The following is a 14392-nucleotide window of genomic DNA, read 5'->3' on the forward strand; positions in this document are numbered from 1 at the left end:
CCTTGGCCCAACCATCTTCAGCTGCTTCATCAATGACTTTCCTTCAATCATAAGGTTAGAAGTTGGGAAGTTCGCTGATGATTGCACAATGTTCAATACTGTACATGACTCCTCAGATACTGAAGTAGTCTGTGTCCAGATGCAGCAAGACCTGGACAACATCCAGGCCTGGGCTGATAACTGGCAAGTAACATTCGCGCCACACAAGTGTCAAGCAATGACTATCTCAAACAAAAAAGAATCTAATCATCTCCACTTAATGTTCAATGGCATTCCGATCGCTGAATACCCCACAGTCAGCATCCTGGGGGCTACCGTTGACCAGAACCTGAACTGGAGTCGTCATATAAATAGCAGGGATACAGGAGCAGGTCAGAGTTTATGAATTTTGTGGCGAGTAACTCACCTCCTGACTCCCCAAATCCTGTCCACCATATACAAGGCACAAGTCAGGAGTGTGATGGAATACTCTCCACTTGCTTGGATGGGTGCAGCTCCAACAACACTCAAGAAGCTTGACACCATCCAGGATAAAGCAGTCCGCTTGATTGGCATCCCATCTACAAACCTTCACTCCCTCCACCATCGATGGGCAGTGGTAACAGTGTGTGCCTTCCACAAGATGCACAGCAACAACACACCAAGGCTCCAAAGACAACATCTTCCAAACCCATGACCTCCACCACCTGGAAGGGCCAGGGCAACAGTTGCATGGGAACACCACCACCTGTTGCCCTCCAAGCCACACACCATCCTCACTTGGAACTATATCGCCGTTCCTTCACTGTCGCTGGGTCAAAATCCTGGAACTCCCTTACTAACAGCACTGTGGGTGTACCTACCCCACATGGATTGCAGCGGTTCAAGAAGGCAGCTCACCACCACCTTCTCGTTGGCAATTCAGGATGGGCAATAAATGCTGGCCTAGCCAGCGACACTCTCATCCCATGAATGAATCAAAAAAGTGTGGTCGCCCCAAAGCATTTTACAGCTGTGCTTGTGAAAGACTCAATTTCATCATTTCCCTGAAAATATCAAGTGTATTTCTGTGGCTTTTTTCCTCCTTCTTCCCACAAAGGTACACTGACTGCTTATTGGAATACGATGCAAAGAAATGCAAAGCTGCTGGTTGCCTAAAACTAGAGTACAGTGGCTCAATGATCTCTGAGTGTTTTCTCAATTTGTGTTCCTTGACCTGAAAACTCATGCAAATGAATGTTGTTGCTGTCGTCATCTTAGTCCATCCTTTCAATGGGCTGTGTAAAATCAGTGGTAGTATTTAATTTTAACTTCAGGCTGGCAATAGCCTTTCAAAACAAATTTGCTACGATTCTCTTTGCACCTTTCGAGAAATGTAATAATTTTTACTGAGTCTTCTCTTTGTACGAATATGGGAAAAGGACCAAGATGGTAAATGTTTACTCCCACGTCATCAAAAACAACTTCGACTTCTAAACTGCATATCACTCTCTTCCCTCTTAAACAACTGAGGTTAGGTTGCTGCTGTTTGAAATGGTTGCTTTCTGCTTCTCATATTTTTGAAAGATGTTTCTGTGTTCAGTTTGGAAACGTAAAGCCTGTGTCCAGTCCCAAAAATGAATGGAATTTTTCATCTCCCACACTGCCCCTCTCCACCACATGTGCAGCCTGGGAGGGACAGCAGAGGGTGCAGGCTGGTCGCCTGCTCACCTATGGTGGTATTTTACCAGTGGCAGGGGAGGTGGTAGGCTGCTCGCTGACCCTTGGGTCAGTTGAGGCCCTTAAGTGGTAAATAGCCACTTAAGGGCCTCTTCTTCACTGTCATAGGAGGCTGCAAAGTAAAACCTGGAAGTCTCCCTGCAGGCTCAGTGAAGGGCGGGGTCCCTCTTTCTTGGGCACAATGTACCCAACAGAGGTCCCAGCAACCACCACCCCACCCCCATCCCCCCCACTTCCCCGGGGCCTACCTGATTGCCAGGGCAAATCACTTACCTACTTATCTGTACTTCTGGCGTCCTCTATGGTTGTTGCTGCTCCTGGGACTGCTGCTGTCTCAGAAGTAGCCACTACTCCCAGTGGTGCAGCAGGGACTGAACAACTGCTAGCCCTGTGAATGGAGGCAGGACATTCTGCCTTCGAGGGACAGAAGCCCCAACTGCAGCCAGTTAATATTTAAATACAGTCATAGCTTACAAGACCACCAGAGGCAAGCTTGCCCTGACTTTGGGGCGGGCGGGCGTGTGGTTGGGGCCACCACTTTTGTGCTAAATCCTGGCTACGGTGTTAATCCCGCAATTGACCAATTTTATTTAAAATCATTTTTAAAAAAAACTCTGGACGATCATTGTCAGTCAGTAGATTCCTGATACCTATGCCTGCTTTGCTAAATGTGCCAGAGTGTTGTCCAGCTGCTCACAGACAGGAAAGGGTAATTCTTGTGTGATCTATTAGTAACTGGGCAGCATTACAACTTTAACCAGGACTGTTTTAAAAAAAAAAAGAAAAACAGTAATGTGGCTTAAAGTAAAGAAAAGGAATTCAGAGAAAGTGAGCCGCTGGGATTGTGCAGTATTCTACCAACAGTTTTCTGTTATGCTGTAAATGCTCACAAGTAGAACTGTGTGATTTACAGTGCTATACATCTGAAGTGCACGGTCGTCTCCCTGCCACCAGATCTACTGTGAATATGATGATCTCCGTAAATCAGCTACAAGTGTAAGGAACAGAGTATACCCAAATACCTTCCTTTAGTAGATCTCACAATGGCATGTGACAGGTTCAGCAGGGCTGGGCTTAACAAAACTTTGGGAAAAATTGGCTGTCCATCAAAGCTCCTCAGTCTCATTCACTCCTTTCATGACAACATTCATTGCACTGTACAATTTGATGGCTTCACTCCCAACAGCTTTGGAGTGAAGGATGGAATCAAACAAGGTTGTATCTTAGCCCCCACTCTGTTGGTCATCATATTCTCCGTGCTCCTGCCCGTCTCCCTCCCAGCAGATATGGAAGGGGTCTACTTGCACACAAGGTCCGACGGCAAGCTCGACAATCTATCAAGACTGAAAGCGAAGTCAAAAACTCATCATGTCCGGATCAGAGACCTCCTGTACACCGATGATGATATGTGAGTTGCTCACACAGAAACCCAGTCAAAAGATTCATTAACTGTCTCTCCTGTGCCTGTAACTTGTTCTCCTTGACTAGAAGCATCAAGAAAACTGGTCATGGGACATGGTGTTACAGCTCCTCCCCTGATCACACTAAATAACACTCCACTGGCAGTGGTTAGCAAATTCTTCTACCTTTGGTCCATGGTGACAGACAATCTGTCCCTTGTGCAGAGCTCGATGCACGCATGGAGAAAGCAGCGACCGCCTTGGGCCGCCTTGCAAAATGCGCATGGGATAACACCAAGTTGACCCTTAGGAACAAGCTGATGGTTTAGAAGGCCTGTGTTTTCAGCACATTGCTGTATGGCTGTGAAACATGGGTGACTTACAACTACCAGTAAAGGAAGATCAATAGTTTCCATCTTCCCTGTCTTCAGCACAGTATGGGTATATCCTGGCAGGACAAAATCACAAATGTGGCAGTCCTCTCAAAGACCGAGCTCTCGCGCGTGTTGACATTAATCAAACAGAGGCGGCTTTGGTGGATTGGACATGGCCGCAGGATGGAAGATTGTCGCATACCCAAGGCCCTTCTGTATGGTGAGGTAGCCGGGGTCAGTCGACGAGTCTGGTGCCCAAAGCTCCGCTTCAAAGATGAAGGCCCTAAATGTTGACTATTATACTTAGTAGTAACTAACGGGTGAAAGAGGGAAATGGCGGCACATCCTATGGACAGGCATGTACTACCATGATGACCAGTTGCGACAGCAGCTTGGTAACAGTTGGCAATGTCAAAAACAACAACTTGCCGTGTCACTTGGCAGTTTCATGGGCAGCACTTGTGGTAGAACTTGCCTCTCAAGGATTGGCCCTCACTGTCATTAACAAAGATGTACCAAGAGAAGACACCCCACCGAAATGGATTGTTTGCTGTGTGTCCATCATCTTTTGTAGATAGAAGGATACTAACCAAATATGATGTGTCAACTTCCCCCCCCCCTCGTGCAGTGGGAACTGGTTCATAGTTGGAGACTGTGGGTCAAGTTTTCTGTGCAACTTGCTTCCTGTTCGACTGTGTCTGCTTTGTGTGCTCTTCATTCACAAAATGTCTTGCAGGTTAAATGTTTAAGTTTTTAATTAGACAATACTGCAATATTCAATATTTTTTTTTGAAGATTTCTCCATGACAAGATGGCTGCCTTAGTTCCAATGTGACCACCCCACCCTGCTTGTAATGACTGAACACCAGCAACAGTATATGGAGTGGTCTCAGTCCTGCTATATGTAATATTCATATTTATGACCAGGTGCCATTTACATCAATCATTAGACTGGTCTGAATAAAAGGGATAACTGAGTTCCAATTGAAAGCCTCCAATAAAGAAATAGATTTTGTACTTTTAAAAAAAAAAGCAAAATAGCAAAGGATTGTCCAGAAGACATAGCCTAACCAGATACTTTGTAAAGCTACTTTTAATATACTTGCATTGTATCAAGCATTTACATCACTTTATTGTGCAACATCCATCTGATGATGTTTGATCTTACCACAACCCACACCTTTCCTATCGCTTTCAGCTTTCCAAAAGGGCTGTTCCTCTATATGAACATAAGAATTAGGAACAGAAGTAGGCCACTCAGCCCCTCTAGCCTGTTCCATCATTCAATAAGATCATGGCTGATCTGTTTGTGTCTCAAATTCCACACTCCCATCTACCCGCACTAACCTTTCATTCCCTTGCCAAACAAGAATCGATCTACCCCTGCCTTAAAATTATTCAAGGACCCTGCCCGCCAACATCTTCTGAGGCAGAGTTCCAAAGTCTCACAATCCTCTGAGAGAAAAAAATTCTCCTCATCTCTGTCCTAAAAGGGCGAACCTTAATTTTAAAACAGTGCCCTCTAGTTCTGGACTCCCCCACAAGAGGAAATCTCTTTTCCACAACCACCTTGTCAAGACCGTTCAGGATCTTATATACTTCAATCAAGTCTCCCCTCGCTCTTCTAAACTCCAATGAAAATAAGCCCAGTCTGTCCAACCTTTCCTCATAAGACAACCCGCTCATTTCAGTTTTTTAATCGAGTAACCCTCCTCTGAACCACCTTCAACGGATTCACATCCTTCCTTAAAAAACTGCACACAGTATTCTGGATCTGGTCTCACCAATGCCCTGCAAAACTGAAGCATAACATCCTTACTTTTATTTTCAGTTCCTCTCGGAATAAAGGATAGCATTCCATTAGCCTTCTTTATTACTTGCTGCACCCGTATACTAACATTTTGTGACACATGCATGTTTAAGTAATGCTCTGCTTTTCTATTCCTCCTGCCAAAGTGAACAACTTCACATTTTCCCACATTATACTCCATCTGCCAAATTTTTGCCCACTCATTTAACCTATCTATATCGGTCTGCAACCTCCTTATGTCCTCTTCACAACATACTTTCCTACCTATCTTTGTGTCATCTGCAAATTTAGCTACCATGCCATCGCTCTCCTCATGTAAGGCATTGATATAAATTGTAAAAAGTTGAGGCCCCAGCACAGACCTCTGCGGGATGCCACTTGTTGCATCCTGCCTATCAGGAAAGGACCCATTTATGCATATTCTCAGTTTTCTGCCAGCCAGCCAATCTTCTATCCATGCTAATATCTTACTGACTACACCATGACTTCCTGCTTTGCGCAATAACCTTTTATGTGGCACCTTGTCAAATGCCTTCTGGAATTCCAAGTACAGTATGACAAAGGGCTCCCCTTTATCCATGGTATATGTTACTCCTTCAAAGAACTCCAATAAATTGGTTAAACATGATGTCCCTTTCACAAAGCCATGCTGACTATGCCCGATTACCTTGAGTTTTTCTAAGTGCCCAGCCATAGCCTCCTGAATGATCGATTCTAACACCATCCCCACAACAGCTAAGTGGCCTATAGTTATCAGCCCCGCCTCAACTTTGCGCAATTATATGCCTTTTCCTTAAGTTTGATGCTTTCCTTAACTTCTTCAGTTAACCACAGATGGTGGGTCCTCCTCTTAGAATTTTTCTTTATAGCAGGAATATACTTACCTTGAGTATTCTGAAATATCCCCTTGAATGTATGTCACTGCTATTAATCTAATTCCTAGCCTCATAACCCAGTTCACTTCAGCTAGCTCAGCTTTCATGCCCACATAGTTGCCCTGATATAAGTTTGAAATACTAGTCTTAGACTCTCTCTTTTCCCTTTCAAACTGGATGTAAAATTCAATCATAATGTGGTCACTGCTACCTAGAGGTGCCTTTACTCTGAGGTCATTAATTAATCCTGTCACATTACACAATACCAAGTCGAATACAGGCTCTCTGGTTGGTTCCAGAACGTGCTGCTCTGAGAAACTATCTCGAAAGCATTCGAAAGAACTCCTCATCCAGGCTACTATTGCCAGTCTGATTTTTCCAGTTTATATGTAAATTAAAATCACCCGTGATTACTACTTTATCACAAGCACCCAATAATTTTTCTTGTGTACTTCGTCCTGCATTGTGGTTACTGTTAGGGGGGCTGTAGACCACTCTCACTAGTGACTTCTTTCCCCTACTATTCCTCATCTCCACCCAAACCGATTCTACATCCTGATCTCCTGAACCAAGGTCATCTCTAACTATTGCACCAATGCCATCCTTGATTAAGAGTGCTACCCCTCCACCTTTACCTAGCTTCCTATTCTTCTTGAATGTCATATACCCCTCAATATTCAGGACCCAATCCTTGTCATCCTTCTAGCCACATCTCCGTAATGGCTATCAGATCACAGTTACTTACTTCAATGTGCGCTATCAGTTCATCTACTTTGTTATGAATGCTCTGTGCATTCAGATACAGAGCCTTTAGTTTTGTCTTTTTGTTATCTTTGTAACATCTAGTCTTGGCTGTTGGCTTTTGACTGTTGGTGTGTTATTAGGTTTTTTCTCTCTGTCCCCTCCTGCCATTCTCTGACCTTCATTTCCTATATTACTATTCTGCTCTCCTGCCTTGACTTGGTTTGCTACATCTACCCAGGCTTTATCCCGATGGCACCCCAGTTCTGTTTTTCATCAACCCTACCACTTCCTCCTCTTCCCATGCAAGCACAAAGGATTAAACACCTGCCCATTCATCACCTCCCCCATCACGATCCATATCTCTGAACACTCCTTATTTGTGACAGTGATTTACATATAGTTCTTCCAACACAGAGCTCATTATTCAGGCTCATGGTGCAGTCTGCTCTATGGTGAGGAAACTAAACAGATGATAGAATTATACAACTCAGAGGGATGCCATTCAGCCTATCGTGCCTGTGCTGGCTCTTTGTAAGAGCTATCCACTTCGTCCCACTCCCCTGATTTTTTCCCAGCGCTATGCAGATTTTTTTTCTTTTCAACTATATATTCAATTCCCTTTCTAAAAGTTAATACTGAATCTGCTTCTGCCACCCTTTCAGGTAATGCATTCCAGAAAATACTAACTTGCTGCATTTAAAAAAAACTTCATCTCCTCCCTGTCTCATTACATTACTTGTACCCCACTGTCATGAAGACCCCCACCTGCCAAGAATGAGGCATATTAATTTCGTCACATGAACACTAATTTTAAACTGCTGCTGGAATGATGAGATGACTTGTGTAAGGAGATCAGCAGTGCTGGAAATCATTTGCATATTAAATGTTTGAAAAGACAATAGGAACTGCTCACTGATTCAATTAACAGAGATTGGTCTGGGCAATGGTGATCCACATCTTGTTGGTGTGAGAGACAGCACTACCCCCCCACCTCCCCGCCCCCCCATTGAGAGCTTTGGAATGCACAAACGCAGGAGTTTGTTCAAAAAGCAAGTCACATGACTAACCTGCAGGCCCAGGTCTGCTTTTGAACTGCTCACAGGACAGCTTGGGTCAGACTGCAGATTGCAACTTAATTTGGAACAAGAGCCTCTTTCCTGTCTGGCTCTCGCTCTTTCATGAATCTCCGGATCCAATGAAGTCACTTAAACCTCAAGAGAGAAAACACTGTGGACATCGAAACAGATTTTAAAGCGAGCACTGGGCCCCAATGAAACCACAAGACTTACTGGCAACCAAAGACTCTACATTGAACTCAAAGGACCGTAAACAGAAACCCAGCTATTGCCTCAAACTTTTCCCCTTTATTCTTTCTACTATTTCTGTCTCTATCTGTGTGTGTGTTTATCGCATATGCATGTGAGCATAGTCGTGTTGCGTATTTGTAGTCATTAACCGAATTAGAGTTTAAGATGAATAAACTTCCACCTTTCTTGTTTCAATCTAAGAAAACCTGCCTGATTGATTTCTTTGCTTTACAATTGGAAAGTAGTGAACAAGGATTCACTGAGGGGGGGCTAAAAACATGGTGTTTTAAAAAAATTAAACCCTGTTACAGGTAAACCAGGCAAAGGCTGAGAAGGAACCCCGAGATCCCTTTCTCATCTGGTCGTAACACCCACGAAAATGGTCACATGGCACACGTTACTGTCTTAGTTTAAATTAGGTCAGCTGATCAGTTTTCTGAACGCCACCATTCCGTTGGCCAGTATGACCCCAAACTGCTTGTCACTTGATCAGCCCTATCCACCACTTTAAACATTCACTTGCTCTATCACCTGTGAAACATGACTGCAGTGTGCGCCATCTACAAGGTGCACCGCAGCTAAAGCTTCTTCGATAGCACCTCCCAAACCTGCGACCTCTACACTTTGAATGACAAGGGAAGCAGGCACATGGGAACACCACCACCTTTAAGTTTCCCTCTATGGCATACACCACTCTAACTTGGAAATATTTATGCATTTCTTTACCGTGGCTAGGTCAAGTGCCTAGAAATTCCTACCTAATAGCACAGTACCTTCACCATATGGACAATTAGGATAAGCAATAAATGCTGCCCTGGCCAGTGATGCCCACACCCTGTGACTGAATAAATAAAAAACTGGCCATTTTAATTGCCTGTTTTACTCACACTCTGATCTCTCTGTCCTTAGGTTTCTATAATGTTCCAATAAAGCTCAATGTCAGCTCAAAGGATAGCAGCTCATCTTTCTATTAAGCCCTCTGCCCTTAATATTGACTTCAGACAATTATAGCTCCCACTTTCTCTCTGGCAGTAGGTACCACAATGTGGTATGTGTCCTGCCATTTCTGGGAAAGAGGGTAGGAGTGACATGGTGCACAAATAGGAGACCTCCCCATCCCCCTCAATCAGAATATTACTGGGGTGTAATCTGCAATCTTGTTGTCAAATTGCTTTTTTGCTTCCGGTCTGAAGGGACACTGGAGACAGCTGTGACTTTCTGGCTTTTCATACTTTCTACTTATTCCCCTTTCACTGTACACATTCAATTTTGCATCGATGCCTTTTATTTGTTTGATTTTTCTTATTATGTCATCTTTTGTCTCCTGCAAATATTAGTTCTGCCATTTAAACATCTGTTCCCCAAACAAATACTTCACAGCTCATTCTTTTCCTGTGTTTCCTTCTCTCTCTCCCTTGTCAGCTATCACAACTCTTTTGGCTCTCAATCCACAAGTGCTTCATATTTAAAATTCCTATCCTTATGTTCAAATCTCTGCCTAATTTTGTATCCCCCTCCAGCCCTACAACCATCCAAGATCTATGTGTTCGTCAAATTCTCATCTCTCGTCCATCCCCAACTTCTTCAATCCCACCATTGGCAACCATGCCTTCAACTGTCTCGGCCCTAAGCTCTGGAATTCCCTCCATAAAATATTTCTCGCCTCCCTTAAGACACTCCTTAAAACCCACGTCTTTGGCCAAGCTTTTAGTCACTCTTCCAAATATATCCTTACTTGGCTCTGTGTTAATTTTTTGTCTGTTTACACATTTGTGAAACACCTTGAGAAGTTAAAGGTGCTACGTAAATGCAAGCTGTTCTGTTCCTTTTTAAATTCTGTTCATCTGCAATGTATTCTAGTTCTGAGGAAAATTTTACTTCTCAATAGATGCTGTCTGACCTGCTGAGTATTCCCAGTTTTCTTTGCTCTTGGTTTCCTATTTCCAGCTTCTGCAACATTTTGCTTTTTATTGACAATTGTTCTGTTCCAAATGACCTTTGATGTTCTGGTGAAAATATCAGTGATTAGCTCAGGGATTGAGCTGCTTCCCTGGTGCTCGCTTTTTGAACTGAACCTATGCAAAGTACACAGCTGTGGTCAGAAGCAGGTGTTCTCTAACTGAACAATAGCTCATTTTCACAACCTTTTGCATTTAAAATCGCAAACACTCGACTAGGAGCTGAGGTGAGAAGCTATCGTCGCTGCGTCCTTGTGGAACTGAAACAGGAAGCTTTGCTGTCACGAAGAAATTGTAGAAAGGACAGCTACCTGTTGAATGTTTCCTTCTGAAAATGGTAATATTTTATATAACTGTATGACTTTTAATTTAGCAAAAATGGTGATTTAATATTTCGGGAAGTTGAGCTGTGAAAGATCTATTGACACTATTGGGCTTAGATGTTCTGCTGTGATGGAAATGAAAGGGTAGGCTTAGAACCGGCGTAGAATGTGCCTCAGGGACGAAATATTGGGAAGACAGAAGCCATTGACTTTGGTCCCCACCACAAACTCCGTTCCCTAGCCACTGATTCCATCCCTCTCCCTGGCAACTGTCTGAGTCTGAATCAGACTGCTCACAACCTTGGTGTTATATCTGACTCATAGTTGAGCTGCCCACCACATATCTGCACCATTGCTATTACCACCTCCATAGCATAACCCCACTCTGCCTCAGCTCATCTGCTGCTGAAACCCTCATCCATGCCTTTGTTACCTTTAGACTTGACTATTCCAATGCACTTCTGGCCAGTCTCCCATATTCTACCCTCAGTAAGCATTAGCTCTTCCAAAATTCTGCTGCCCTTTTCTAACTCGTACCAAGTCCTATTCGCCCATTACCCCAATGCTTGCTGACCTACATTGGGTCTCGATTAAGCAACACCTCAATTTTAAAATTCTCAATGTTGTTTTCAAATCCCTCTATGGCCATGCCCCTCCCAATCTCTGTAAACTTCTCTAGCTCCACAATACTCCGAGACATCTGCGTTCCTCCAATTCTGGCTTCTTAAGCATCCCTGATTTTAATTGCTCCACCATTGGTGGGTATGCCTTAAGCTGCGAAGGCCTTAAGCTCTGGAATTCACTCGCTAAACCTCTCAACCTCTCTTTCCTCCTTTGGGACACTCCTTAAAATCTACCTCTTGGGCCAAATTTTTGGTCATCAGCCCTAATATTTCCTTATGCATCTCAGTGTCAAATTTTGTTTGATAATGCTCCTGTGTAATACATAGGATGCTTTACTAGTTTAAAGGTGCTATACAAATACAAGTTGTTGCTGTTAGACAATGAAGTACCTTTACACAAAACTGAGTACATTTGGATCGGAGACATCTGAAAATATTTGCTCAGTGAAACTTGGCTTAAACTTGGTACACTACAAAGAGTTCTAAACTACAAAATAGAGAGCGGTGTCTCCGAAATTGTTTTTTTAATATTTAAGCTATCTTGGATGCAGAGTGTAAAATACCTTAAATTCAATGGGATAATTTAGTATCAGGGAATAATGGGTAAAGTATAAGCTTTTCTTTTTTTGGCATAGCATGTTATCTTCATGTTGATGGCGACATTTGTTCTTTAAGATATTTTCTCCCTTCTCCTTTTTGCTATCATGACACATTACACTGTGCCTGAGTTTCAATTCAGAAGCTGTGACCTGTTGTGAAGCTTCCACCTACACCACACTTCGTTGTTGACAAAAATCTCAACTCCGGATAACTCTACCCAACTTCATTCCTGCTTGATCTCTTAGAAGGTGTTTTGTGCTTCAACATAATTTGAACTCAGAGGCAGCACTGGAAGAATTCTGTGGCAATGCATGTTGGACTGCAGCCACAGTAGTTTCTAATCACAGATAATAAATATAAGAAATGGTGTTAAGACTGCTTCTATATTTTTGTGTATTTTTTTGAGGACTAATGTATTTTAGAGCTGGACATTAGTTTCTTTTGGGAAAACTGAAAAGACTCCATAATTGGATCTTTACCAGGGTCACTGAGAGGTCTGGACTGTAAACAATTACTGGAAGGAACCTGTTTTCAAATAATTACCAGCAGGGATTGTTTTTGACTTGGGGAAGATGTTTACAGAGAAGTGACAGGTCAAGATTTATTGATGTCATTGTGAGATTGATTATAGTTTCGCTTTGGACAGCAAGTTCGGAAATGGACAATGGTTTGAAAAGACAGCTGGAGAAAACTTGCCAAGAGAGCAACACCCAGCTCAGCCTGTTCCAGCTTTGAAAAAGCCTGCCAGTTTTCCATCTCCTGAGAAGCTGAGAAGCAAGTGTAAGAAACTGCCTGAAACCCCTAATACTGCATTTTCCCTGGAAAGCCTACCCAAACTGATTTTCAACGTTGCCAGTCAAGAACTGTTCGAGGAAGATCCCAGTGACAGCCGTCTATAAGTACTTGGGATGCCAAACCAAAAAGGACTTCTGACATCTTTCCATATCTTCTCTTTTTTTCTTCAAGAATTAGCAAATATTTTGGCCAATTTTTTTTCATACGAGAGCTCTAAAAAGATCTGTTTTCTTCAGTTAACTGGTGTATGTGCGTGTGTGTGAAGGGCTAAGGCAAAAAGGGAACTTTTATATTTCGATCTCTGTGTTTATGCTTTGCTTCATGACTAGTTAAGACTTGTTTTTATTAATAAACTGATTATTTTGTTGTTTATTAAAAAATCTGGTTGTTGTGTTTTATTCTGGGATAATAATAGAGTCTATGATTGACCGTATCGGTAAGTGGGAAAAATTTAAATATATGTTGTGATCTGTGGAAAAGTGGAACTAGAACAGTGCACTCCTCCCGCCTCAGTTGTAACAATGAGAAGAGCAGTTGGTTCAGTTCTCAGCACACAGTTTTACTTCATAGTTAGCTGCAAAGATGCATTGACCGAAAATACAGAAAATTTGGCAAAGATTTATTGTTTAAGAATGTTCATTTCCATGAGGTTTTGGGGGATTATTTTCTGGACTCACTCACTGACGAGGTTCAAATGTTTATTATTGTCAATAATATAGTTTGGAATTAACTGATAGGCCAGTGTCTAAGTTATTATCTGTGTCCATCTGAGTAAAATAAAGTGAGTTGATGCATTTCAATTTGCTGTGAATGAACTGTGTGCAGTTGATTCCAAATTTGAATTGTTCTCTGTAACCTCCTCCAAGCCTCCAACCCTCTGAAATCTGTGTTCCTCCAATTCCAAACTCTTATGCATCCCTGACTTCCATCATCTCACCATTGATGGCTGTGTCTTCAAAGACTACGGCCCAAGCTCTGGAATTCCCTCCTCAAACCTCTCTGGCTTTGTACTACTCTCTCCTCCTTTAAGATGTTCCTTAAAACCAAGCTTTTAGATCAAGTCTGTCCTAACTGCTCCTTAATTGTCTTGATGTCAAATTTTGTCTGGCAGTGCTTCTGCAGACTGCCATGATAACTTTTATGATGCTCGAGGTGCTATACACATGCAAGTTGTTGGTATGGAGTTAAGTCATAGATCAGCCATGATGTCATTGAATGGAGGCAGAACAGGCAGAGGTGACTCATGTTCCAATCTGCCTATGTTGATGAAATCTTGTCCAATTTCTCTAATCCACCACATTCAGATGAAATTGTGACTCAGCTGCCCTCTCAGTCTGTTCTGTTAAAAGCCAAGTGAACAGAAACCACTGAAGCTTGCAAAGTAAAACGGATATCAATTCTGTGGAAATATTCACATCCCAAAAGATTTTACCAGGGTTACTTTGAGCTCAATGAGCTCCACCACTGCAAAGGACAAGAAAAGCAATATCACGGGAACACCATCACCACCAAGTTCTCCTCCAAGTCACACACCATGGGCTTGATTTTCATTTTGGGGTTGGGAAGACTACGCCCAGATAATTTTTGGTTCCCAACCCTGTGCCGCATCTGGGTTGCTCACACAACGCGAGCTTGGCACCCAATTAGTGGCATTGACTGTTACCAGCTGCCAGCAGAGCACAAGCGGCAAAAGCAGATGGCAGTCATAATGGGGCCTGTCGCTGCCTTGCAAAATCGAGGAAGCAGCATCTCAGTGGGCCAGCAGCCTAACTGCAGAAAAGTGGCCAATTGAGAGGTAATGCACACAATCTGACACAACATGCCCTAGTTCCCAAGAGTTTTCAAAATATAAAAATAAACTTTAAGTTCTTCCCGCATTGAACCT

The 14392-nt window shown here is 42.9% G+C and overlaps 1 protein-coding gene across 1 annotated transcript in view; it reads left to right on the forward strand.

Annotated features, from left to right (window-relative positions):
• The first annotated feature begins 10421 nt into the window (after positions 1 to 10421).
• Positions 10422 to 14392, forward strand: part of LOC137357154 (B-cell linker protein-like) — a 56871-nt gene continuing 52900 nt past the window's right edge. Inside the window, exon 1 of the mRNA XM_068023254.1 lies at positions 10422 to 10503. Coding sequence (XP_067879355.1) covers positions 10501 to 10503 — 3 coding nt within the window. The 5' untranslated portion in view covers positions 10422 to 10500. The remainder of the gene's footprint in view (positions 10504 to 14392) is intronic.

The sequence above is a fragment of the Heterodontus francisci genome, chromosome 47, assembly GCF_036365525.1.
Source record: "Heterodontus francisci isolate sHetFra1 chromosome 47, sHetFra1.hap1, whole genome shotgun sequence".
Classification (NCBI taxonomy): Eukaryota; Metazoa; Chordata; class Chondrichthyes; order Heterodontiformes; family Heterodontidae; genus Heterodontus; species Heterodontus francisci.